This window comes from Sminthopsis crassicaudata, chromosome 3 (genome assembly GCF_048593235.1).
Source record: "Sminthopsis crassicaudata isolate SCR6 chromosome 3, ASM4859323v1, whole genome shotgun sequence".
NCBI classification, from domain to species: Eukaryota; Metazoa; Chordata; class Mammalia; order Dasyuromorphia; family Dasyuridae; genus Sminthopsis; species Sminthopsis crassicaudata.
Genome location: NC_133619.1, coordinates 299,584,505 through 299,611,488, shown reverse-complemented (window position 1 = coordinate 299,611,488; position 26,984 = coordinate 299,584,505). Strand labels below are relative to the sequence as shown.

The following is a 26,984-nucleotide window of genomic DNA, read 5'->3' as shown; positions in this document are numbered from 1 at the left end:
GATTCTCAAACCTGACATTTTCAACCTCCATATTTTTGCACTGGCCATTCATTATGCTTAGTATGCATGTTCTTTCTGTTACCAAATCTTCAACTTCCTTCAAAAATTAGCAAAATGATTTTTTCCCTCACCTTTTTCTATCTTAAAAAAAAATATATATATATATGTATGTATGTATGTATGTATATAGAACACTAGGAGAGCAAAAGTTAATTTTAATTGACCTTTAAAAGTGTGGCCCAAAAAAAAAAAAAAAGTGTGGCCCAATAACTACACATGTATAATCAATATCAAATTTCTTGCCTTCTCAGTAAAAAAGAAGAGAGGGAGAGAGAGAATGTGGAACTCAATATTTTTAAAATGAATGTTACAAATTATTTTTACATATAATTGGGGAAAAATAAAAAACTAAATAATTAAAAATTTTAAGAGTATGGTACAGACATTTGGACTTACAAAATTACTACAATAGTACCTTGGCACTTGTTAATTGTTCCAGAAAGCAAAAACAATGAGTATAGAATAAATTTTTTCCATAATGAATATATTTCCAGTCCGTAGCCTAACGACCCCTCCCTATCCAATTCCCCAAAGAGGCAAATTAGACTTCCAGATGCAGAGAAACAGGGCAGCCCAACCCAGCCCAGCCAGACTTTTCCCTTCTTGACCCAACTCATTTTTTGAGAAGAAGTGACCTTTAGACTCTCTGTAATGCCATGTAGTACAAGCTTCCTTAGGGTGGCCTGGAAGTAGAAAGAGAAGCTATAATCCAACACCTTCCACCACCCAAGGTTCTAACCACAGCCCAGGGCTCATGGCTCCTGGGTCCCCCACTGTCTCCACCTGAGCTCCCACTACTGCTGCTGCTCCTTCTCCTGCTGCTTCCCCTCCTTTGGAGAATGCTGGTCCCTCCATGTCCTTTTCAGTATTACTACTGCTTTTGGAGCCAGAACACTATAGTTTATAGTCATATTGCCCTAAAGGAACTGTCCTGTGACCTGGCCACCCATGAAAACAATCCCAACATTGTGGGTTCCAATCTGACGGTCCTACCTGCATCCAGTACTAAAGTAACAAGTGTTGAAGTAAATAAGTGCTGAAGCGCCACTGTATGTTAAGCAGATACAGGAATCTTTTCTGTAACTTTTTACATTCAATGTCTATCCTTTCTTAACTAAACAAACAAACAGAAAGGTAAACTTTCCTACAGATATACTGTGGCTCAAATGTCTGGATCAGGCTATTACAGAACCTCCATGTGGTTATTCAGTGTTCTTTAATGATTAACAAGTTCTAATTCTTATACAATTACTTATGACTCTGCAAAGGAGAACAGCCTTGAAAAGTTGATCAATGAGTTCAATGAGATTAGGGATGAAGCTTATTTCCCATTTTATGTCAGAGAAGTGGTGACAATTACAGAATGAGCCACACATTTATTTTTTTGATACAACCAATGTGTTTGTTTTTGCTTCTTTATATTAATTTGTTTTAAAAGAGGGATTTAACTTTTGGAGGGGGAATTGTGGAAGAGAGTAGGAAAGTAACAATGATAATGATGCTTTAAAAAAAAAGGTGGGGGCATCAATACAGCATTAAAAAATACCCAGAGAAGAACAAAAGGAAATGTATAAAGGAACCATGACAAAAAGGGCAGTGTTGGCCCTACCATTAAATTACACATACCCATTTGATCCAGCAGTGTCTCTACTGGAGCTTTATCCCAAAGAGATCATAAAGAAGGGAAACATGTGCAAAAATGTTTGTAGCAGACCTCTTTGTAGTAGCAAGGAATTGAAAACTGAGTGCATGCCCATCAGTTGGGGAATGGCTGAATAAGTTATGGTATATGAATGTAATGGAGTATTAACATTTTATAAGAAAAGATGAGGGCTGATTTCAGAAAAGTCTGGAAAGATTTACATGAACTGATACTAAATGAAGTGAGCAGAACCAAGAGAACATTATACACTATAACAACAAAATTATGTGGTAGACTTAGCTCTTCTCAGCAATATAGTGATCTAAGACAATTCCAATAGACTTAGGATGAAAAATGGCAATTGTATCCAGAGAAAGAATTATGAAGACCAAATGAAGACTGAAGTATATAATATTTTTCACCTTTTTTGCCTTTTTCCTTTCTCTTATTTTTCCCCCTCCCTGGATTTTTGGACTGATTTTTCTTACACAATATGACAAATATAAAAATATGTTTACAAGGACTGCTTATGTTTAGCCTATATCAGATTGTTTGCTATCTTTGGGAGGGGGGAAGGAAGGGAAGGAAGGAGAAAAATTTGGAACATAGTCTTACAAAAAATGTGAAAAACTATCTTTACATGTATTTGGAAAAATAAAATACTATTGAGTAAAAAAAAAAAACTATAACCCACAGCCTAATAATAAATGGCTTAATTTATGAAATTTTATAAAAAATAATGGCTTTTTATTCTTCAAAATAATTTGTGGAATTTTTGAAAGTTGCAGAGCTAGCATTCAAACTCAGGTGGGTCCTTCAAATTAATATATTGTCCTCTTTTCATGGCACATGCCTATCACAGAGGGAATGAAAAAAGAAAGTTACTTTTAAATAAAAATTTGAAAGAACTAAATTGATTTATTTTTCTCATTTCTTACATTTATTTAGCTCCTCCCCTCCTCTACCCCACTTTCTTTTGTGAACTAGAATCTCAATCTGGACACTTGGACTTTATGTGTTCCATAGTAAACTGATTGATAAGTAGAGATTATTAATAAAAATAGACAAACATTTAATTTCATGGCTGAAAACATAGGAGGTAGTAGACAGAGAGACTAAAGTTCAGTCTGTGGTTCTGCCACTAACTATCTCAGTTTTCTCACCTATTTATTGTGAGATTGGTCAAACTGACCTTCTGATTTTATTTTATTTATTTAATATTTTCCCCAATACATTAAAAACAAAAAAAAAATTATACATTTGTTTCTAAAAGTTTTGAGTTCTAGTTTCTCTCCCTTATCTCCACCCACAATTAAGAAACTATTGGTGAAGTTATGCAAAACATTTCCATAAAAGTTAAGTTGTGGGGAAAAAAAAAAATAGACCTTCAAGAAAAATTGTTTTAAAAAAAAAGAGAGAGAAAGAGAAAATGCTTCAGTCTGTATTCTGACACAATCAGTTCCTTTTCTGGGTATAGATAGAATTTTTCATCATAAGTCCTTCAGAGTCCTCATGGATGATTGTACTACTGAGAATAGCAAAGTCATTCATAGCTGGTCATCCCAGAACATTACTATTACTTTTTATACAGTATATTTCACTTTGTTTGAGTTCATAGAGGACTTTACAAGTGTTTTTTTTCCTCCTGACAGTATTCTGCTCATCATTTCCCATAGAACAATAATATTATATCATAAACTCATAACAATTTATTAAGCCATCCCCAATTGATGAGCATCCCCTCAGTCCCCAATTTTTTTGCTCTGAGAAGAGAGCTGTGAATATTTTTTTGTACAATATAAGTCATTTTCCTTTTTTTCCCCCCAAATCTTTTCTGGTATTCATGCCAAGTGGCAGTATTGTTAGATCAAAGGATATGCATGAATTTATAGCCCTTTGAGTACAGATCATTTCTCAGTTGGGGCATAGCTCTTATTTTTTTTATTTTTTTTATAAATTTGAATCAGTTCCCTCTTTTTTTGAGAAATGAGAGCTTATCAGAGAAACTTCCTTCTAAATTCCTTTCACAATTACCATTGCTAACTATTTCCCCCCATTTATTCTAGCCCTTCACCTTGTCCATCCTCAAAAGTATATTAATACTGACCATTTCCTCCCCCAATATGCCCTCTCTTTTATCACCTTCCCCCCCTTCTCATATCCCATATCTCCTCCTATTTTTCTGCAGGGTAAGATAGAGAAATCTATCTATACCCTATTGAATATGTATGCTGTTTCCTTTTTGAGCCAGTTCTGATGAGAGTACAACTCATTTTCTCACCCTCTCTTCCCCCTTTACCTCTCCACTGTAAAAGCTTTTTTCTGTCTCTTTCCAATTGCCCTTCTGAGGCAATGTACATGTTGGGAGCAGGATACAAGGTCAAGCACAGAGTCCCAAAGGCTAGTTCAGGGAAGAAAAATCCATAGGAGATACTTGCAGAGATGGAAGAATTAACTTCTTTTACTCAAAGCCTCCACCTTGCCCTTCTAGATTTACAACTCAGCTATCTAGAGATGGAGTGAAAAAAGATGAAGTTACTATTATAAGAACAGGAGGAAAGACAGTCAAAAGTACAAAAGTTTAAAATCATCTGATTCTTCTTTCATTCACTGAAAGGATGGCTCCATAATAGGAATCATTATGCTATCAGTTGTTGTTGGCTGTTGTTGCTTTAAGACAGTTAAGAAGTCTCAGTGAATGATTTTGTGCCCTGAAATCTTTTGTGCCCTATAAGGACAATTAGATTGATATCACCCCCCTCTTCTTCATCAGCTTTTCTTTACTTACTAGTGTTTGTACCATAGTAGGCTTTCAAAACCTAATCCTGGCAATCTGCCAAATGGGTTTCACAAACACTCCAGCAGACTATAAAGAACCAGACAACATCTTTTTAAGGGACAGAGAGCCTGAGTGAGGGTACTATGTCACCCATAACCAGCTTCTATGACTAAGAACTAAGCAAGTATCACCATGATGAACAAATACTGACTGTGTATCCACGATGTAAACCCTGATAATGTGGCAAGATTTATTAAAAACAACAAACAAGAATAACCTATTTCAATCTTTTCTAACGAGAGAGGGAAAGAGATGATAAATGCATGTTCTAACTAGTTCAAAGAGTTTTGCAGCCTAAGATTGACTACCTGATTCCAAATTCAATGTTCTTTTTACAATCCCCCTTGTTGTTTGTCCTTCATTCCCTAAGAGACCCATGACTCAAGGAGGTGAGCATGAGAGGGCTGTACAAAATTATCAGCCTCAATGTCTCCTCCAGAGCCATCTGGGTCCAGTGGCAAGATATAGATCAGGATGACTGGAGATAGCCCTGGATCCAGTGGGAGACCTGGGCCTTTTTAAGCTGCTAGAATCCTACTAGAACAGAAGAAAGGAAAATGAGTTAATAGTTCAAACACCACTAAAGTTGCCTGAGGGGAAATTATCTGATTAAACATAAAGGAAGTGAGATAATGGACTGAAAAAAGGCTGTTCTGGCAAGATGAAATTGGGGGCCAATTAGGTCATCTGAAACCAGAGAGTTATTTATCAGCATTCCAAGAAATACCAAAGGACTATTTAAATTTATCTTCTCTGGAATTTGGTCCCATCAAGTGGTGAGTCATAAACTACAGTCAGCAAGTCTTTTGTTATACAGAATTTTGGGGATACAATAGTATCTCTTAAGAGTATATAACCAGTGCTTAGCAATAAAATCCAATCAGAAAATCCAAAGGGCCTATTTTCTGGACCTTAGTAACAAGACATTTCATGAATGACCAATTTCACTGAAATATAAAGGATTTGGCACTATCAGGCCAAGATGTTTTATGTAAGCCTTACTGTCTGCTCCATTAACAGAAAATCATTCTGTACATAGTTATGTGAGAAATATAAGTTCTAAATGGATAGATCATGTAAATCTATAGATAAAGAAGCTTTGAATCTTTCATACCAACCATATTTTTTGTTTTGTTTTGCAGAAACAGAAAAAAGGACCTAAGGCTATTGTGTGCTTAGTAATATACTAAATAAATTGCAAAAGCCTATTAAAATAAATAAATATATATCCATTTTGTCACAAATAAGCCAATACTCATGCTTCATAAAAAAAGCAGATTATCTTCAATAGGACACTGTTCTTACCATCGTATACACATATATTAAGTTAGATATTCACATTGAATCTCTCTGACTCTGAGAACTGACACCTGACAATTTTAAATTCCTGAAAATTGTTTTCTAAAGGAAAAAAATTGCCCTTGTTGATAGCTACATTGATGAAGATTAAACCAGAGTGACTAAAAACAGAAAGGACTCTTGAATTTTTTTAGAGATACAAGGAAAACATTGAGGTGACAAATGAAGGAAGACAGGCTTGACTTTTTTGATTTTAAAGAGATTCTTTTCTATTTGTGGTATGCACAGCATAGTTCTTGCAGCACAGCCTGCCAAACCAGTTGTTTGTTGTATTCTCACCCATGAGGAAAAATGGTATGCCTGGCCCTTCCTCCATTAAAGATAGAATAATTAATCCATTAAAAATATTACCTGTTTATTTTTACCTTCTGAATCCAAGTCTTCCAGTGCAACAAGAAATTCGGTTCTGCACACATATATTGTATCTAGGATATACTATAACACATTTAACATGTATGGGACTGCCTGTCATCTAGGAGAGGGGGTGGAGGGAAGGAGGGGAAAATTAGAAACAGAAGTGAGTACAAGGAATAATGTTGTAAAAAATTACCTATGCATATGTACTGTCAAAAAAATATATAATTATAAAATTAATTTTAAAAAATAAAATAAAATAAAAACTATATCTATCTATAGCTATATCTATATGTATGTATATATGTATATATTACCTGTTAATGCTTTGGACATACTTATGATGATGACCAAAGCCAATGGCATGGGCCACCCAAAAAACAACTTCATGTTGATTGCTTTGCTGTTCCAGTTTCCAAAATCTGACAAATTCCTATTTTGGGTAGATTTCACACCACCTCTGTGAAACAAAGTTATTGCCACCATTTTGCAAACTGAAAGACCCATAACTTTAGCACAAAAGTCAAGAGAGTTAATATTAAGCCTGTATTTGGAATGAAATGGTTTTTACTGAGAGATCCTTCTTTCTTCTGAGTTTATATCTCCTAATATAAACAAGTATATAACAGTTCAACTTTTAATATAGCAGAACCTAGAAATGATAATAAATGTTGTCTTTAAATCTCAGAATTGGAGAGATACCAAAATTCTCATTTCAAAATTCAGATCTACTAGTTTTAATACCTCTCAGTATAATCACACAGTAGTAAGGACTCCTTTAATATCTTCACTTTCGATATAATCTAATGTATATGTATTAATCACCTATTAAATGCCAAATACTGACAAAATGAAATAAGAGGAAGAGAAGAGATGGAACTACCCCTATAAAAGTGTATGGTATATGGGAAAATTTTTAGGAAAGAGCAAGAATCACTGAAAGTTCATGGAAGAGGTAGTATCTGAGCTGAATGTTGAAAACAAGGATTCAAAAAGCAGCTAAGTCAAATGGATGAGGGAAGTGCATTCATGGGATAGGGAGCAATCTGAGTGAATGCCTGGTCATTTCTAAATGCCTGCTCTTCAGTCATAATCTTCACCTTGCATATCCCCATTCCAACAGAACCTTGACTTTGTTCCTCAGATACTGTGCTCTGAGAGGTTTTTGCAAAAAGTTCCTATTTTGGCAAAAATGAGGCCTCCATTTTATTTGCTGGCCACTTCTAAACCTTCTTTTCGGCTCTTTGTGTATTATTTTCCCCAGTTAAAATGAAAATTCCTAGAGAAAGCACTTTAATTTTATTAGTATCACCTTGTATATCACTGTATTTAATGCATAGTAAGTAAACACTTTGTGTCTTATCATTCATTAATTCAAAGAGATAGAAGATAGATCTTGTGTTAAGCAGTTGTAGGTAATTCAGTTAAGCTAGAAAGTATAATGTGTCAAAAGAGAATAAAATTAGATAAGACAAGAAAGGTAAATGGCTGCCATTCTGTGAAGGGCCTCAATGTGAATTTTTATCACAAAGATACTGGATAGACACTGAAATTTTTTGTACAGAAGAGCCAATCAGACCTGTGCCTTTTGCCAGCTGTGTAAAAGATGTATTAGAGAAAGGAAAAGCTGTAAATGGAGAGAAATAGGGAGATTAGAAGTCTATTAAAATAATTCAGGAAAACAGTAAGTAATAAGGATTCAAAAGATGACAGAGAGTCAACACATTTTGGTAAATACATGAAAAGGGGAGGGAGTTAATACAGGAGAAATCAAGGAAAACTAAGAATAAAAATCCTGGTTTACAAAGACAATGGTGAAGCAACAGAAACAAAGGGAAGTCAGGAGGAAAAGTTTAGGAGGGAAGATATGGAACTTGAGAAGATGCATCAACCAATGGTATTTAACCAAGTACCAAGAAGATACAAAGATAGACAAACAGTCCCTCCATTCATGGACCTTACATTCTAATGGAAGAGACAATAAGCAAAGAGATTTAAGTATTAGTTCTAGACAGAATAGATGACATCAGCTGTGGGGAAGACTGGGAAAGGGTTCCTTTAGAAAGTGAAATTTGACCTGAGATTTGATGAAAGCTATAGACAGAAGTAAAGAAGGAAAATATTCCAACTTTGGGAAACAGCCATCACAAAGGTACCAAGTTAGGAGATGGAGTATTCAAATGCAAAGACCATCAAAAAGGCAGTTAGGAAAGAACAGGGAAGAAAAAACTGGAAAAATAAAGAGGGCAAGATTGTGAAACACTGTAAGTACCAAAGAGAGCATTTTTACAGTGGATGCTAGAGATGTTAGGGAAACACAAATTCCAGCATCTGAGATCTGGAAAAAGAGTTGTCAGTAAACTTCAATGGTGAAAAACAACATCTTTATTTCAATATATGTTCCTTTGGAATCCTGTGTATTTTTTCATATACTTAAAATATGTAATTCTGAAAGGGGGGCCATGGACTTCTTCTTGTTCTTCAGTCATTTTTCATTTGTGTCTAACTCTTTGTGACCCTATTTGTCATTTTCTAGTCAGATACTAGAGTGATTTCTAGCTCCTTTTACAGATGAGGAAACTGAGACAAACAGAATTAAGTGATTTATCCAAGGACACAAAACTAAGTATCTGAGGCCAGTTTTTAACTCAGAATGATGAGACTGACTTCAGGCCCAGTGCTCTACCCACTTAGCTATTCTTGGGCTTCACCAGACTTCCAAAGGAAAGGATTAAAAAAAAAAAACCCAGGCCATCTGGTCCAAGCTTCTCCATTTTTACAGATAAAGAAACTGAGGCCCAGAGAGTTTCAGTGACTTATTCAAATCTCACAAAATAAACACCTAAGACAGAATTTGAATCCATGTGCTTCGACTCCAGAATCAGTGCTCTTAAGGTTATATCATACTGCCTCCTTTATTTTATTTTTTGGCAAGGCAATTGGATTTAAATGACTTGCCCAGCATCACACAGATAATATGACTGGATCTGAACTCAAAACCTCCTGATTTCAGAGCTAGTGCTCTATCCACTGTGCCATCTAGTTGCCCCACTCACTGCCTCCTCTGACAAAATTGTTTTTGTTTAATAACAATTTTTTATTTCCAAAATACATACAAAAATAGTCTTCAACATTCACCCTTGCAAAACCATGGGTTCCAAATTTTTCTTCCTCCCTGCCCTCCACTCCCCTTCCCTAGATAGCAAGTAATCGAATATATGTTAACATGAGCAACCCTCCAAACATATTTCCACATTTATCATACTGCATAAGAAAAAAACAGATCAAAATGGGGAAAAAATGAGAAAGAAAAAAAAAAAACAATAAGAAAACAACAACAAAAAAAAGTGAAAATAATATATTGTAATCCACATTCAGTCCCCATAGTCATCTTTCTGGATGTAGATAGATGGCTCTCTCCACTGACAGAACTTCTTAAACTGTGTGTTGGAATCCCATATAGGGTCACATAACTGAATGTTTGGCTTATAAAAAATTTTGGCAACAGTAAAAGGTTTTTGAACTCTCTACATCCTATAATATCAAATATTCCACTAACATTTAATTGTTTATGTAAAAATAAATAAGCACATCCATCTCATTAATATGCTATTTGCTTTTGTCTTTAATAAATAACAAAATTATATGAAAAACAGAATTGTTTTAAAATAAATTTCTTTATGATTTATTATCAGTAAAATTTTAATTTGCGTACCTATTTTATAACCCTATGTAACCAAAATCAAGCAAAAATTCCTTGGATAAAAAGGGGTCATGTTAGGTTCTTACTAAGTGCTGTCAGTACTTAACAATTCTCTAGTTCACACTTTTGGTTCTGGCCTTTAAGGGGAGTTTACCCCTTTGAACTTCTGAAGAGGAGTTTACACAACCTTTAAAAGGAGCAAGTTCATTGGTTGAAGTAATTTTCCCACAAGTCCTTGAGTTCTCACATGCCCATTCTCTGGGAGGATAAAAGAAGACAATATTGAGCAAGGAGTGAGTCTACTCTGGGCCAGAGTTGGGACGATGACCTGGAGGAGGAGTCTTGTAGCGAGCTGTCGTCTCCAGAAGCTGCTGGATCGCTCTCTGGGAAGAGATCTGCTGTGTCTACTCAAATCTCTCAGACAGATTCTTCTTCCTGTAACGAACCGTTGTCTCCAGGCAGTTGCTGTTAACTCTTGTCCAAAGAAGTGACTTCCCTTCCTGCAGAGAGCCCCGTCAAGCCTGATGCAATTCAGAGTCTTCTTCTTTCTCTGAGAGTCCTCGCTTTTATTCTCCCAGAGAATGGGCGTGGGATAATGCAAGGGCTTCTGGGAAGAACCACCCCAGCCAATGAGCTTGCCCCCTCTATCAAGTCAACCTGAGTTCTCACCTTGTAATTGTCCAGAAAACCTCAGTTCTCACTTAGTAATCCTAACAGAGTCTGGATTGGGGAAGGACAAAACTTCCCAAGAGAACTTCAGGGAAGCTTGAGGAGATTCAGAGCCAGGATTCAGGAAAAAGAGGATTCGAGATTCTACCTTCTCTCTGGCTGGAGGCTCCAGAAGCCTCCCAAGAAACCTCCTCACAGAGGAAAAGATTATACAGAAAAGAAACCTCCTCCCAGAGAAGGATTATAATTGAGAGAAGACAGAACTTAACAATTTGGTGCCCACAATGTGGGGCAAGGACTTTTGCTTATCCTGACAAGGACTTATTCTGAGCCCTTCAGAGGAGCTAGACCGGACCTTTACAGGGTCACAAATGGAAAAAGTTTAAGAAGATTTGCTCCATGTATCAAATGATGATGCATGATTAGAAATCAGGGCTGAATATATAGATATACGGATGAGGTAGATTAGATGGTCAATAATATAAAAAACTATATTGTTCCCATTTCCCCTTATTTAATTTCTAGAAAGCATTTTGTAGCTTAGTGAATGACATTTTATACATGCCAAATCAGAGTACGATATGCATTTTCTAAAGTATTACATCTTGATATTTTAGAATGTTTCTCTTTCTGTATCAACTACCCAAGAGAATTTCCATAGTAGGATGAGAACTTAGTGGGCAATGCAATGTCACAACTAGTGGTAAGATTACATAAATGATTGTCATCCAGCTTCTGTTGACATACTTCTAGCAACTTAGTAACTCTTAAAGCCAGTCCCCTTCATTTTTAGACTGCTCTATTTGTTTGCAAGTTTGTAAGATTCTTAAATTGATTAAGTATTTGTTTCTTTATAACTTTCACCAATTGGTCGTAGTTCTATTCTTTAGTCCTATAGAACTGTCTAATTACTCTTCTATTTTGAAGACAATTATCATAAATCTGACTTTTTTAAGGCTAAATATTTCCAAACCATTCATCTATTTCTCATAAGTTTCCAAATTCTCTTATTAATTCTCATCCTCTTCTTTTACCTCTAATTTGTCAAGGTCTCCCTCAAAATATATTGCCTAGAACACCATGTGCTCTAAGAAAAAGTAAAGGACTAGTACCTTCTAGTTCTAGACAACATATTTCTATTAACTCAAAAAGAGCTTCTATTAACACAAAAAGTATTAACTACCATATTTATGCAATTGTTTAAAAAAAATCTAACTTCTGTGAAATATTATATTTTTCCTCTATGTATAATTATATAAGATTTAATTTCTTCTTAGAACCTAAGAACTGTTCAGATCTTACTTTTGTCATGCAATGACCATTTTATAGATTCTTTGTTGTTGTCACTGAGTAAAAATGAGTTAAAGCCAAGCAGAGTTCTCTGGCATGACATCTTTCAAGATGGATGTTATTTGTGTTTTCAACCAGTCCCAAACTCACCTAAAAGTATTTTAACTTGTCCAATAGAGTGTTACCTGTCAAATTCTTAGTTAAAAAGTAGATACATTGTTTTCCTACTCTAACAATTAATAGTTTTGTTTTTTTTTAAAGAAACAACTTAGTTTGATAAGACTTCTTAGTGAACCCATTTTGGTTTCTAGTAATCATCATCTTCCTTTCTTAGTAATCACAAATATTACTTCTATTCTTAAAAAGGAATGACAACTAATTGTTCTATGACCCCATTTACCATCCTTGTTACTTTCTGAATCAAAACTCTCCTCCCTTATTACCACTCCTTTATATATACTGACTCCCCCTATCAGAATATAAACTCCTTAAGTACAGGTACTGTCATGTTTTTTATATTTGTATCCCCATCCCTTAACTAACTGCTTAATTAATGTTTTTAATTCATTCATATTCATCCACCTGCCCTAGAATAATCCATCTAGAATTTTGCCCTTTTGAAAGACGTATCTGCCTTTTTCCAGTTCAAAAGTACCTCTCCTATTCTCCAAATAGGACTTTGAGTCCTTACAATAATCCTAGTTCATTTGGGTTTAGTGTTATTTTATTATCTCTTTACCTAGATTCAGACTTCAATCTGTTTTCAACTACAGTGTTCTATCCTTTCAAATCAAAGTTAAGAGAAAAATGTAAGTAAAATAAGGGTTAAGTAGTTCAGCTTTCTTCTCCGCTAACATTAAACCATCTGCCCCAAGCAGTGGAGCTATCCTTTCCTTTTCTTCTTGCTTGAAACATAACTTTAGGAAATAATAATAATAATTTATGCTGTGTTTGAGCCTTCCTACATGTCTCTTATCTCCTCTAAAATATACAGAATTAATGTTTCAATTTTAACTTCAAATAACAGGCCCCATTTTGTCAGAATCTGCAACCTAAATCAGATGCTTAAATGAGATTAGTGTGTGACATAAGAGGACCCAAAAGAGAAGAATGGAAAAAGTTAACCTTTATCAAGAACAGTGGACGCAGGGCCTAGGGTTGGGGTGACCACAATCCAAATCTAGCCTAGCCTGTGTGAGCCAGAGCAAGTCATTTAACTGATGTTTGCCTTAGTCTCCTTATCGGTCATAAGGATAACAACATCTACCTTCTGTGGTTATTGTGAGGATCAAATGAGATAATAATTGCAAAGTGTCTGGCTGACAGTAAGCCCTATGTAATGTTAGTTAGCATTACTGAAGCAGCTAGGTGTTGAAGTAGATGGTATTGGACCCCATCAAACCTGGCCTCAAATACATACTAACTGTGTGACTTTGGCCAAGTCACTTAACTCTGCCTCGGTTTTCTCATCTGTAAAATGAACTGGAGAAGGAAATGGTAGACTACTCCAGTGTCTGCCAAGAAAACCCCAAATGAGGTCAAGAAGAGTCTGACTGGAGGGAACAATCACAAAATGTTTAATAGGCCTGATTCGCAAATAAAATCTCAGTCAACCAGCTAAATAGGCTAAACCATCTCCATCAAACAGTTGTCTAGTGCTAAAGATTACAGAGCCAAAAGGACAAAGTATTTACTTAAATGTTTTGTTGCTACCATAAGAAGCAAAACACATAAAATGGGTTTCAACCTTCTCAGATAAGAAGAGGGGGGGTTTAAAGGTAACCTACAAAGTTGCCTTTCAAAATTAAGGTGTGATGAGGTTGCCCATTCAGGGAAATAGGGAATTTGGGGTTGTCCAGTTTCCCTTGCTATCAAATGGGGTGAGTTGGATTTGATGCTCTTTAAGATCTTTTCCCTTTTTTTTACGTGACAAACATAGTAGCCTCAGCCACTGAGAAAGGGAGAACACAGATGCCTTGACTGTACACAAAGAGATGCCTTCCACAGACATATGCTACATCAGATCCCAGACTGGCCCATCAGGAGCTGGCAGCCTGTGGGTACACTTTGGAGCAGTCAGCGATGCCGCTGTCAACCACAGCTCCCCCCACCCCCCGCCCCCCTCCTGCTCCCTCTGGGTAGGATTCATTCATTAGAACCAGCTCCAGGGGCCTGGGTGCAAACCGGAGGCACTCGGAGTGCAGTCCTTTTCCGAAAGCTGCCGCAGGCTCCCGGGGTGGAGGCAGCCAACCCGCGTGGGGTTTAAATGGCCAACAGCGTGCAGAGGCTTAGCTTCCTTGGGATTTAAGCCGGCTCCAACAGCAGCCAGCGGAGGAACTGTTCCAAGGCAGGAAAAGAGGAGGAGGAGGAGGGATGGGGAAAACTCTCCCCGCCCATACCAAAAAAAAGTGAGCCACACCCCCCTCATCCTCCCTAAAATGCATCTTCCTGGGGCTCTCCGGGGTCCTCCAGCGAAAGGAGAACCGCAAAGCATCCCCCGCCCTCTTTCCAGACACGTATCACAGTAGAAGGGAACTGGGGACCCTGGAGAACCTCCGGAATTTCGGAGCTGTCAGCTTCAGCCCCCCATACCCTCCGTGGGGTCATTAAAGGCCGCTTCCGCGGCTGACTCGGGGTGTGGAGACCACCCTGAGGGAGACCTCACTTCTCACCTTCCCAAGACCTCCCGTGCCCCCGGGCTGGGAGGCAGGTTTACTTCCCCTCCATCACCGACCAAGCCCTACACACCCCCTTCGGTGCAGAGACCCCACCTACGCCCACTGGGATTTCCTGTCAGCACAGAGATCGACCGACCGTACGCAGTGTGTGTGTGACCACGAACGCGTTCGGACCCCCTCCCTGCCCAAGCAACAAGGCGAAAAACGCCGTCTGAGCGTGACCGCCGAGCGTGTCTCCCCGACCGGCTGGCCCCTGAGTGGGCGCGCTCGGGGGTACGTAGCACCGCTGAGCGCTAATGCACTGCCCTAGATTTGCGCATCACCCCGCTCAGTGACGGCTCGAGGAAGGGGACTAAGTAGGACCTCAGATACGCTGCTCAGCCCGAGGGGCGCGCTCCCTCTCACAAACTTGTTCCTCCCCAGCTCGCCGGTGTGGAGATAGCGAGGAGGGAAGAAGCTCTCCCCGCGCCAAAGACGCAAACCCCCGGCCCCCGTGGGGACAGACCGGAGCCTGGCAGACAGACGGGGGCAGAAAGTTGGTCGGGTGGCGGAGGCGCAGTCAGGAGCGACTCCCCCTCCCCTTCCCCCCACGCCCCGGCCTGCTGGGGGGGCGGGCGGCTACGCGCCCCTCTTCCCACCTCTTCTCCCTCCTCCTGCCCAAGTCTTCCCGGGGACCCCCGGCTGCTCCCCGATCCCCCAACCCCTGGCACTCACCCATTGGTGTAGAGCCAGGCTGGGCAGCAGAGACAGCGTGAAAGTTTGCGGAGGCGGAGAGCCAGGCGTGGAAAGATCTGGGGGCAGGGGGTCCCCAGATCCGGGGGAGCTGCGAGGGCTGGGGGTCCTGGGGCGGGGGGGCGACTTGAGGGGTGGGGGCGGAGACAGGAGTTGGCCCCCTCTGGCTTGCTCCGGCTTCTCAGGGCCGCCTGCTGCTGCTGCTGTGGCTGCTCCTGGTGCTGCTACTGCTGCTGCTACCCCGGGGCGGCTGCTGCTGCTGCTGCTGCCACTGCCGCTGGTGCATCGTGGCTCGCTACGCTCAGCTGCGCCGAGTTTCCTGCTCCCTTCAAATGAAATTGAAAAAAAAAAAAAAAAAAAAAAAAAAAAAAAGGAAGAAGCGGCAGCGGCGGCAGCCACCCAGTCCTCACCCTCCAGACCGCAGCTCGGCGGCTCTAGCTCCTACTCCGAGGCTCCGCCTGCCGGGGAGGACCCGCTCCTGCTCCGGCCCCGGCTCCGGCTTCTCCACGGCCGGGCTAGGATCCGAGGGGGAGGAAAGGGGCGGGGGCAAGTGGGTGGCAAACGTCAAGTCAGCGTCTGTGCATTAGAGCCCCAGGGCTCCCGGGAGGGTGAGCCTGGGGCTGGGGGCAGGGCTGCGGAGGCCGCCCTCGAGCGCGCACGGGCATGCACGCCCCCGAGGCTGCGCACGCCCTCCGGCGCAGGCGGGCGCTCCCGCGGCCCACCCCTCCAGTGGTGGCAGCTGCTGCTGCTGTTGCTCCTGCAGCCGCTATTGCAGCGGCTCCGAGCCGACCCTGGCGCCGTGGGCTCGTCGGAAAGCGTCGCGAGATTCCGCGAGACTGGAGTGTGGTGGGTGGGGGGGATAATAGACGAGGACCTATCCTATCCTTGGCAGGGTGGGAGGGGGAGGGGGGAGATGAGGACCCGTGGAAGCAAAAAAGTGGCGGGGGACTGGGAGAGGAGCGCTTAAGTGGCTCCTTCTGTGGCTGTGAGAAAGTAAATCTGAGAAACCAAAGGAAAAAACAAACTGAGTGCGGGGCTGGCCGGGAAGAATGGGGTCCTACCTGTCCCCGGCTGAGGAGGAAATGAAATAGGATAGAAAGTGGCAAGGTAACGCTGTGGAAGGTAGAGCCACGGGAAAGGGGAAACTGGGAAAGGAGCCACAGGAACCGGTTAAAAAAAAAACTGAATCTTAAGAGTTTTAAGTTTGAGAGTTTCACCTAAAGAGACCTCAGAGTCTCTTACAATTAGATGAGGGCTCACGTTGTTTAGCTGCCATTATTTATGGCGAATTCAAATCTTCAATCTTGTGAATTCTGCCCAATGACCTTAGTTCTCTGGAATAATAGATCTAACCCCAAAACAGCAGGTAGAGCTAAAGCTTAGAGACCCGCCAGTCTAACTAACTTCATACTTGGGAAAAATGAGATCCACAACGGTCAACAGTACCAAGTGCACAATGACGGGTTTGGGATTTGAACCCGGTTCTTCCGACTCAACGATGTGGTGCGCATCCTGAAGTACGCAGAACGTCATACTCTAAAAGTCAAACGTTATAAAGAAGGGCCTTTCAGGGGGAAAGAACCCGCCTGCGCAAAAATGTTTGTAGCAGCTTTTTTTGGGATGACAAAGAATTGAGAATGAGTAGATGTCTGTCCATGGGGGGATGGCTAAGTGAGCCGTGGTATATGAAGGTAATGGAATGTTATTGTTCTCTAAGATTTGAACAAGCTGATTTTAGAAAGGCCTGGAAAGATTTACACCAGGGGTTCTCAAACTACAGCCCCATGGACCAGTTGCAGCTGCTGAGGACTTTTATGCTGCCCACCTGGTTATGGCAAAGGGGCTGAGGGGCGGAGACAGAGGGTGAGCTTTTGTTTTTACTGTAGTCCGGGCCTCCCACAGTCTGAGGGACAGTGAACTGGCCCCTATTTAAAAAGTTTGAGGACCACTGATTTACTCAAACTGATGCTTAGTGGTATAAGCACAACCAGGAGTACATTGTACACAATGACAGCAAGAATGTGAGAAGATCAACTAGGAAAGACTGGGTTCTTCTCAGTGGTTGTGTGATCCAAAACAATCCCAATACACCTTGGACATAAAATGCCATCTGCATCCAGAAAAAGAACTATGGAGATCAATACATGCCATGTTCACTTCTTTTTTCTGTTGTCTTTTTTTCTTTTCCCTTTCCCATGGTTTTTCTCTTTTGTTCTGATTTTTCTCTCCCAACACGATTTATAAAGCAATGTGTATTAAAATTAATCAACTTTTTTTTTAAAAAAAGAAAGTCTTTCAAATATTTGAAGTTCTCTCTATGTCTTTTCCACACTAGGCTTTGTAAACATACTAGGTTCTTTCTTTATAAGGCATGGTGTTAAGACTTCTCTCACCACTCTTGCCACATTTCATTTTTATCAATGTTTCTCTTAAAAAGAGGCTCCTATTTATTGAAATTTGTGCTCAGTCAGTCTAAAAATAAAAGATAAGTCTTGCTTATCTTCCAAATACTGGTTAACTAGTCTGTTGGGAGATGAAGTATGTACTTTGATCTTATCCCTTGTTCTTGTTCTTTCTATTACCTGTTAGGCAGCAAGTAGTCACATGCCCCTTTATCTCTAATCTCATTCCCCTAAGATGAGGCAAAGGGAGAAGACCTAGGATTTAATGACCCATCCCTTTTTTGGAAATGTATGTCTGTCAAAATTGTCTTTCTCTTTCTCTTATAACAAAAAGTTGCTGTAAAAGCAGCAGATTATTCTTGTCTGCTTGCATTTCTGATTTCCTTCACAGGCTAAATGTACATTATTTCAAAGTCCATTTCTTTTTGTACAGCAAAATAGCTATCTGGAGATGTATACATATATTGTATTTAATTTATACTTTAACATATTTAACATGTATTGGTCAACCTGCCTTCTGGGGAAAAGGCTGGGGAGAAGGAGGGGAAAAGTTGGAATAAAAGGTTTTGCAATTGTCAATGCTGAAAAGTTACCCATGCATCTATCTTGTAAATAAAAAATTAAAAACAAACAAACAAAAAAAAAAAAAAACAGCAGGTCAGTTTGGAATAATTACCTGACCACATTCAACATACTTTTGCCTTGGGTGCTAAAATAAACTCCTAATTTTCTCTATTTGACTTTGCTTTGTTATTGAGGGCAAAAACCTGAACAAAAATTTTCCTTTAACACATTACTAAATATGATACCACAAATGAAACCTAACAAGCAAAGAATGTAAAAGCTTGTTTGAAGCTTAACATCAAAAAAACTAAGATTTTGGCAGCTGGTCCCATTACTTTCTGACAAATGGAGAAGCAATTGAAGCAGTGTCAGATTTTATATTCTTGGGCTCAAAGATCACTATAAACAGTTATTATAGCCATGAAATTAAAAGATACTCTGTGCAAGGAAAGCTATGGTAAAATCTGGACAGCATAATAAAAGCAGAGGTATCACCTTGCCAACAAAGGTCCATATAATCAAAACTATGGTTTTTCCAATAGCAATATGAAAATTGGACTATAACAAAAGCTAAGCCTGGGAACAATCAATGCTTTCAAATTGTGATGCTGAAGACTTGGACAGCAAGATTCCGAATATTCATTGGAAGTTGTCAAGATATTAGGAGACATCCCATTTTCAAGAGCTAAGATCCAGCAATCAGGCTGTGCCCTGAACTTGACATAACAACAGTCTTTTATACTTACCTTCTGGCAAAATCACAAAATTATTGTATTGTTTTGATCAGAACCAGGTGTTCTCAGGGCTTGGACAAGCACTGGAAAAAGCCAGACAAGTACCCATGTTCCAGTCATGAAGGCTTGCTATGAATCAAACTTGTTTTGTTATTTCTGTTATCCCTCATTGTCAGGGCTACAGCTCAATGTGTAGCCATTGGTATAACTATTGGGATCTCCCCACATTGCTTTGGGTCCCCTACTAGAGGGTCCCCTTGGAAAATATATCTAATCTGCCTCCTTTCTTGCAAACTATTTCCCTCACTTTGAAACTAAACTTCCATTTTGATTCCTGACTCTCTTGTTTCTTCTCCTCAGTTCAGGCCATCGACTTTTTCACATGAAGGGATACCAAGTCAGAATTTCATCTTCACTTATGCAAATATTTTGAAAACATGTTATATTTTATTTTCATTTCTGTTCAGTTGCATGCTGATAGTTTTGATTCATCATTCTAGTCTATAGAGGTCTTTCTGAACTCTCCTTTTGAATTTTGTAAGCCTTAGTAAGCTGTTATTTACACTTGGTAAGTAACCCTTAGTTAGCCTGAGACTTTCATTTAAATCACTGACAAAAATATTGAACTGGACAGAACCTTGTAACATACCGCTGAAGACTTTCCTTCTAACACCTAACACCTAACATCTAACCATTAATAACTAGCCATTGAATCCATTTGTTTATTCCATTGAGTCTATTTTGGTTTATCTCAATTAGGAATTCAAATACATGAGGTTCAACTCTCTTCCTGGAAGCACAGTCCAATATTGAACCTTCCATTCTTACAATTCATTCTTTTACTTTTGATAAAAGTTGGGTAGAACTTTTTCATTCCTTCCCTAATCTTCTGGATATCATTAAATGAGGTTCCTGGTTCCATTTTGCATTTTAACAAAGGTGAAAGTTAGTAAGAGCAAAAAGACAAACATTGAAATGTAAAGAGGAAGACCTTCAGTTGCAATGATGAAATTCCATGCTTAAAAAGTGTCTTGGGTTAATTAGCTCAATTACATGTGAAAAGGCCAGCAGAACAACGAACTTCCTCTAAGACTAATATACCTCTTCATTATCTTTGTATCCAGACATTCATATACATAAGAAACAACAGGAATCTGGGAAAGGTATCTTAGCAGATCATCAAAAGTATAAATGGAATCAAAAACTGAGGGAAACCCAATCTAGACAAGTTTGACAAACTAGCACAAAACTGTAATCCTCCCAATTCATTTCTGTAGATGATGAATCTCAGAGCTAAAATTGTGCAGCAATAAAAATAGATAGAAAAATGAATAAATGAACAAATAAATAAATAAATGGGGCTTCTGTCAGTCCTAGAATAAGAGTCATTGGCCCTACATGAAAGTGTACAGTCATTCTCCAATTGAATATTGTGACATTCTATTATTGCTCTGTAAGAAATGACCAGCAGGAGGAATACAGAGAGGCTTGGAGAGACTTACATCAACTGATGCTGAGTGAAATGAACAGAACCAGAAGATCGCTGTATACTTCAACTGTATGAAGTATATATATGTATACTGTATGAAGATGTATTCTGATAGAAGTGGATATCTTCAACATAAAGAAGATGCAACTCACTTCCAGTTGATCAATGATGGACGGAAACAACTACACCCAGAGAAGGAACACTGGGAAGGAAGTGAATGTAAATTGTTAGCACTACTGTCTATCTACCCAGGTTACTTATACCTTTGGAATCTAATACTTAATGTGCAACAAGAAAATTGGATTTACACACATATATTGTATCTAGGTTATACTGTAACACATGTAAAATGTATGGGATTGCCTGTCATCGGGGGGAGGGTATGGAGGGAGGGGGGCGATAATTTGGAAAAATGAATACAAGGGATATTATTTTTTAAAAAATTACTCATGCATATATACTGTGGAAAAAAAATCTAAATAAAAAAAAAAGAAGAAGAAGAAAAAAAAGAATATTGTGACATTCTAAGTGAAGGGAGAGCAATGTGACTACCTAAAATAAAGCAAGTTTTGAAAACCCAGCTTATTGACTCACCCAAGTAGATGTCCCACACATCCAGCGAAAAGTACAACAGATGAGCCATCTGCCCAGCCCAGATGGAGCAGCAGCCTCCTAGTGGCGGAATAATGCACCTGCACAATATTGTCAACGGCTGCCCAGGAGCTAATCAACCTACCCCATCTAGTCTAAATTTCAGTTTAACAAAATGAGGAGCCAGCTCAGCAGCCAAGCAACCTGTTTGACCTAGTCCAGTAGTGAACTAATCCATTACCAAGCCTAACCCATCCAAGAGAGACACCGTCCCCCCTTCAAGGGGCCTGTTCAGCTGAGCATCAGGACTCATGTAACATTGAGCCTATGACCTTCAGCAAACTTCATTTGTTCCCTTATTGTGTACTTCACTACAAATGTATTTTAAATTTACACACATTCTTTCTTTCTGTGAATCCTGTGTATATTTGTGGGAGAATATGGTCCAGGTTTTGGGGGCAATGCTTTGTAACTGAGTGCTAGCTGAAAGAAATAATTTTTAGTAACCAATAATTTGGGGTTCTCTCCTTCTACTAAAGTACTGATTTTAAAAATTCAGTCTCTTGAAGGACATTGCTGATAATGAGCTAGGACTAGGACTCCACCATGCTGTGGAAGCCATTCAACAATTGAACAATAATATTCTATACTATTCACATACCAAAACTTATTCAGCCATTCTCCAACTGATGGGCTTCCACTCAGTTTCCAGTTTCTTGCCACTATAAAAAAGGCTGCCACAAACATTTTTGTAAATATGAGTCCCTTTTCCTGCTTTAAGATCTCTTTGGGATATAAGCCCAGTAGAAACACTGCTGGATCAAAGGGTATGCACAGTTTGATAGCTCTTCTCCATCCATTTTTAAAAAAAAATTATTATTTACAGATAAGGAACTGAGGCAAATAGTGTCAAGTGACTTATGCAAGCTCACACAGCTTGTAAGTGTGCTGAGGTCAGTTTTGAATTCTGGAAAGTGAGTCTTCCTGACTTCAAGCCCAATATTTCCATCCACTTTACCACCTAGTTGTCCTAGATAGGTCAACCATCTTACTATATTATGAATGGAAAACTGGCCCATGGGAAGTAGGAGGGGAAGGAATCATAGGCAGAAAAGCAGAGAATAGAATTCATACACTCTCCCACTAATTGTGATAAAAAGTGACATCATTTTAAGATTGCAACATGCCTTTGTTGGAAGGCATATGATGATTAAAAAACTACAAAGCTGCAGGACAGAGAGATGCTATCTTAATTATAACTGCAGAAGCACACAGGTATGGACATATTCCTTAAATGTCTTGGAGTATATATTTTATGATCCAATCAAGGACATAAATGTTGCTTTATGAAATGTCCTATGACTAACATGTATACTCATAAAGCCATTCTAGGGTAGGTCAGAAGAACCATACATAGCCATGCCAATTGTTCATCATTCATACTTCCAAAAGTTAGTTTGTTTCCAACTTATCCTACCTTGATTCAGTCTCAAGGTAGAGGAGTCCTTAATCTTCTTTGGATTGGAAATATTTCAGTTTGATCCCTAATAAACACCTCAGGAAAAACTGAAATTGGTGCCCAAAGGGCAATCAAATTGCATACCCTTTGATCTAGATCTATTTCTAAGTCCCAAAGACATTGTAAAGAAGGGAAAAGGACCCGAAAAATATTTAGAGCAGTTCTTTTTATGGTGGTAAAGAACTGGAAATTGAGGAGATACCCATCAATTGGGGAATGACTGAACAAATTATCGTATATGAATGTAATAGAAAACTATTGTTCTATAAAAAATGATAAACAAGTAGACCTCAATAAAACCTGGAAATATGAACTGATGCTGAGTGAAGTGAACAGAATCAGGAGAACATTGTGCATAATAACAGCAATATTTATGATGACCAACTATGAAACACAGCCCTTCTCGGCATGGAATGATCCAAGATATTTCCAAAAAAACTCATGATAGAAAATGTTATCCATATGCAGAGAAAAATCTATGAACTCTGAATGCAGATCGAAACGTTATTTTCACTTTTCCCCCCCCTTTTCTTATGTTTCTTCTCGACTACATGGCTAATGTAGAAATATGTTTAAGGGGGTTAAAAAAAATCGGATCAGTTTCCAAAGGAAACACTGTAACTTAATCAGCTGTTACATATTGTGCAATATAGTGGAGGCAAGTAAGTTGGTTATAGGGTGAAAATCAGGAATGAAGAGTGTTTTCTCTAGAGGTACAAAGTTATCAGTTTTGTTTTGTTTTGTTTTGTTTTTTTTAAATAGCTTTTTATTTACAAGATATATGCATGGGTAATTTTATAGCATTGACAATTGCCAAACCTTTTGTTCTAATTTTTCCCCTCCTTCCCCCCTGCCAGATGGCAGGTTGACCAATACATGCTACATATGTTAAAGTATAAATTAAATACAATATATGTATGCATGTTCAAACAGTTATTTTGCTGTACAAAAAGAATTAGACTTTGAAATTAGTGTACAATTAGCCTGTAAAGGAAATAAAAAATGCAGGCAGACAAAATTAGAGGGATTGAGAATTCTATGTAGTGGTTCATAGTCATCTCCCAGAGTTCTTTCTCTGGGTGTAGCTGGTTCAGTTCATTACTGCTCTATTGGAACTGATTTGGTTCATCTCATTGTTGAAGAGGGCCACGTCCATCAGAATTGATCATCAAGAAGAAATAGCCTGGGAAGAAAAACAAAAATGCAAACAGTTTACACTCATTTCCCAGTGTTCCTTTTCTAGGTGTAGCTGATTCTGTCCATCATTGATCAATTGGAACTGAACTAGATCTTCTTTTTGTTGAAGATATCCACTTCCATCAGAATACATCCTCATACAGCATTGTTGTTGAAGTGTACAGCGATCTTCTGGTCCTGCTCATTTCACTCAGCATCAGTTCATGTAAGTCTCTCCAAGCCTCTCTGTATTCCTCCTGTTGTTCATTTCTTACAGAACAATAATATTCCATAACATTCATATACCACAATTTATTCAGCCATTCTCCAATTGATGGGTATCTACTTAGTTTCCAGTTTCTGGCCACTACAAAGTGGGCTGCCACAAACATTCATGCACATACAGGTCCCTTTCCCTTCTTTAAGATCTCTTTGGGATATAATCCCAGTAGTAACACTACTGGATCAAAGGGTATGCACAGTTTGAAAGTTATCAATTTTTAAAGAAAGATTATTAATAGGATTTTATATGTTTCAAATTTTGGAGTTTTACCCCAGTTTGAATGACTATCCTAAATGACATAGTGGCAATTTTACTTATTGTTTTGGTCTTCTTAAATTTTCTTTCTCTTTTTCTATTTTTTCCTTTCTCTTGCTTTTCCTTTCTTTCTTTCTTCCGTCCTTCCTTCCTCCCTCCCTTTCTCCCTCCCTCTCTCTCTTCCTCTCTCTTTTTCTTTCTTCTTTTGATTACAGCTAATAGCAGGGACAATTCCCAGCATGGAAACTCTCTGCAACATGGAGATTTGCATCTTATCTTGACTAATTATTGTTGTTGTTGTTGTTGTTTGTCCATCATTCTCTAGGACCTCTATTGCATCAGGGAAATATTAAGACACTATATGGCCATTACTGGGTCTGTATCCCAAGGAAATCTTAAGGGAAGGATAAGGACTCACATGTGCAAAAATGTTTGCAGCAACTCTTTTTGTGGACGCAAAGAATTGGAAAAGGAATGGGTGCCCATCAGTTGGGGAATGGCTGAACAAATTTTGATATATGAAGGTAATAGAATATTATTGTTCTAATAAAAATGATGAACAAGCTGACTTTAGAAAGATCTGGAAAGATTTACATGAACTGATGCTGAGTGAAACAAGCAGAAGCAGGAATACATTGTACACCATAACAGCAAGAATGTGCTATGTGTTGTCGTGCCATGGTTCCCTTTTATTGTCCTGACTCAGTTTCCCTAATTGTCCTGCCGGAATTGTTCTGCCAAAGTTTCTAATTTTTCTGCTCAACCCTGCAACACCACTCCTCCCTCCTAATCATGATGATCCAGATAGGGAGAAAGACTTTCTATCTTAGATATCATCAGAATGTTGGATGCCTCTCCCCATTCTGTAATCCCAATTTATCAGAATGTCCTGTGCCTCCCCCCACCCAGTCAGAACCGGATTGATAGTTGATTCCCATTATTACTGCTCTTACTCTGCCCCTGCCTTGGTCTACCCCTGTAGCTGAAACACCTGCATATATATGTCATTGAGAACTCACATTGGTTACCAGATGCTTTGAACATCAGCCCTGGGGGCAGCATGACCCCAGCACAATTTCTCCTTTCAAATAAAATATTAAAAACTCTCTAATTTCTATCTTGCCTTGGTTTCTCCAGCATTACAGATCAAGGTCTTTTTCCCAGATCTTAATTTGTCCAAGGCAGCTACCCATTCAATGATTAAGACTAGTAAGAAATAAATGAGGCAAAGAATAGCCTTTTTTTTTTTAAACATAGTTTAAAAAAAAAAAAAACTATCTGAAAGGTGAAAACCCTAGGAGTTTCTCATAGCTGTTGTTAGTGTTGTTGTTATTTGACCTTGTTTTTAAAAAGGACCAATGACATCATGGGTGATGTCTTAATTTGTGATGTGGACTTAAGTGAGCCAGAGTCACATAAAGTCATAAGCCTCGCTCTCTCTTACAGAATCACTGAAGTACAGTAGCAGGACAAAAGATAAGCAAATAGCAATGGCCCAGGATGCAATAGATGATCCTGGTGTCTTCATCTGATCAAGCTCTAAGCACCCATAGCACCTGCTTCAGCTCTTCTTGGTCATTGGAACAAACCATTCTCATCTACCCATTCTGCCAGAGGAAGTCTTCATATGCCTGGGATAGATACCCCCTAACTCATCAATAGGTTTGAGACTCATTGGTTACTTTCAACCTAGTTTATTCTGTTTGGGAAGGTGGTTTTATCGAGGTATGACCACTGCATATGCTACAGTTTCTTGGAGTCAAAGATGAGAATTGAGTGTCAAGTAGACACCAAAGGTATATGAGCAGCCCTTCAGCAGACCCTCACATCAGAGGTGCTAACATTTCCTGAACACCCCATACACTCCCATAGCTATTGACATGTAAATGCAAGTTTAAGGCTAACAAAGCACTTAATAAGAACTATCTCATTTGTTAAAGCAATCTAGCCAGAATCCAAATGGAAGAGTGACTGCCTGTAAGACCGGAGTTGCTCAGATTCTCCTGCTTGCAGATAACATTATGCTGATTGCACCTAGCTATATAATGATAGAGAATCCTCAAGGAGATCCATAATTCTTCCAAAGAATTTGGCTTAAGCATGCAAACAGGAAAAACCAAAAAGATGGATAAGGTCTATTTTCTTGATTACATTATCTGCTTAGATGGACACCCCAGAGTTAGTTCATCAATGTGCATATTTAACTGAGAAAGGCATTACTGATAAGTTGGGCCTAGTATAGAACTGGAAGAAGTTGGCAAGCTGGCTTGCCAATGAAAAATTAAAAATTCTTTAAACAAGTCTAGCTTCTATATACATTTTTTATACCTTATATACCTTTTTTTACAGTAATTTTTTATTCACTAAAATCTAGATTTCCCCAGAAGATATTATATCCCTAATTATCCCATTCAGTATTAGTTGTATTATTTCTCTTGCTCCACAACACGCCCTCCTGGAATAAAAGTCAACACACTCCTTGATGCAAATGGTAAGGTAACAAGAGGGTGTGGAGGGTTGTATTAATGAAATCAAATATTGTGGAGCTTGATGAACCCAGAAGGACAGGAGGATTTTTTTTTTTAAATCTCTGGAGTGGTGTGGTGGCATTTTCTTCCTGCCTTGACTTAAAAGTGAAAGGAGAA

The 26,984-nt window shown here is 38.9% G+C and overlaps 1 protein-coding gene across 1 annotated transcript in view; it reads right to left on the bottom strand.

Annotated features, from left to right (window-relative positions):
• SH3KBP1 (SH3 domain containing kinase binding protein 1) overlaps positions 1-16,083 on the bottom strand; it is a 445,745-nt gene extending 429,662 nt beyond the window's left edge. The window contains 1 exon segment of the mRNA XM_074300969.1: positions 15,309-16,083. Within this exon segment, the coding sequence (XP_074157070.1) occupies positions 15,309-15,312 (4 nt within the window). The 5' untranslated portion in view covers positions 15,313-16,083.
• Between the last annotated feature and the right edge of the window lie 10,901 nt (positions 16,084-26,984).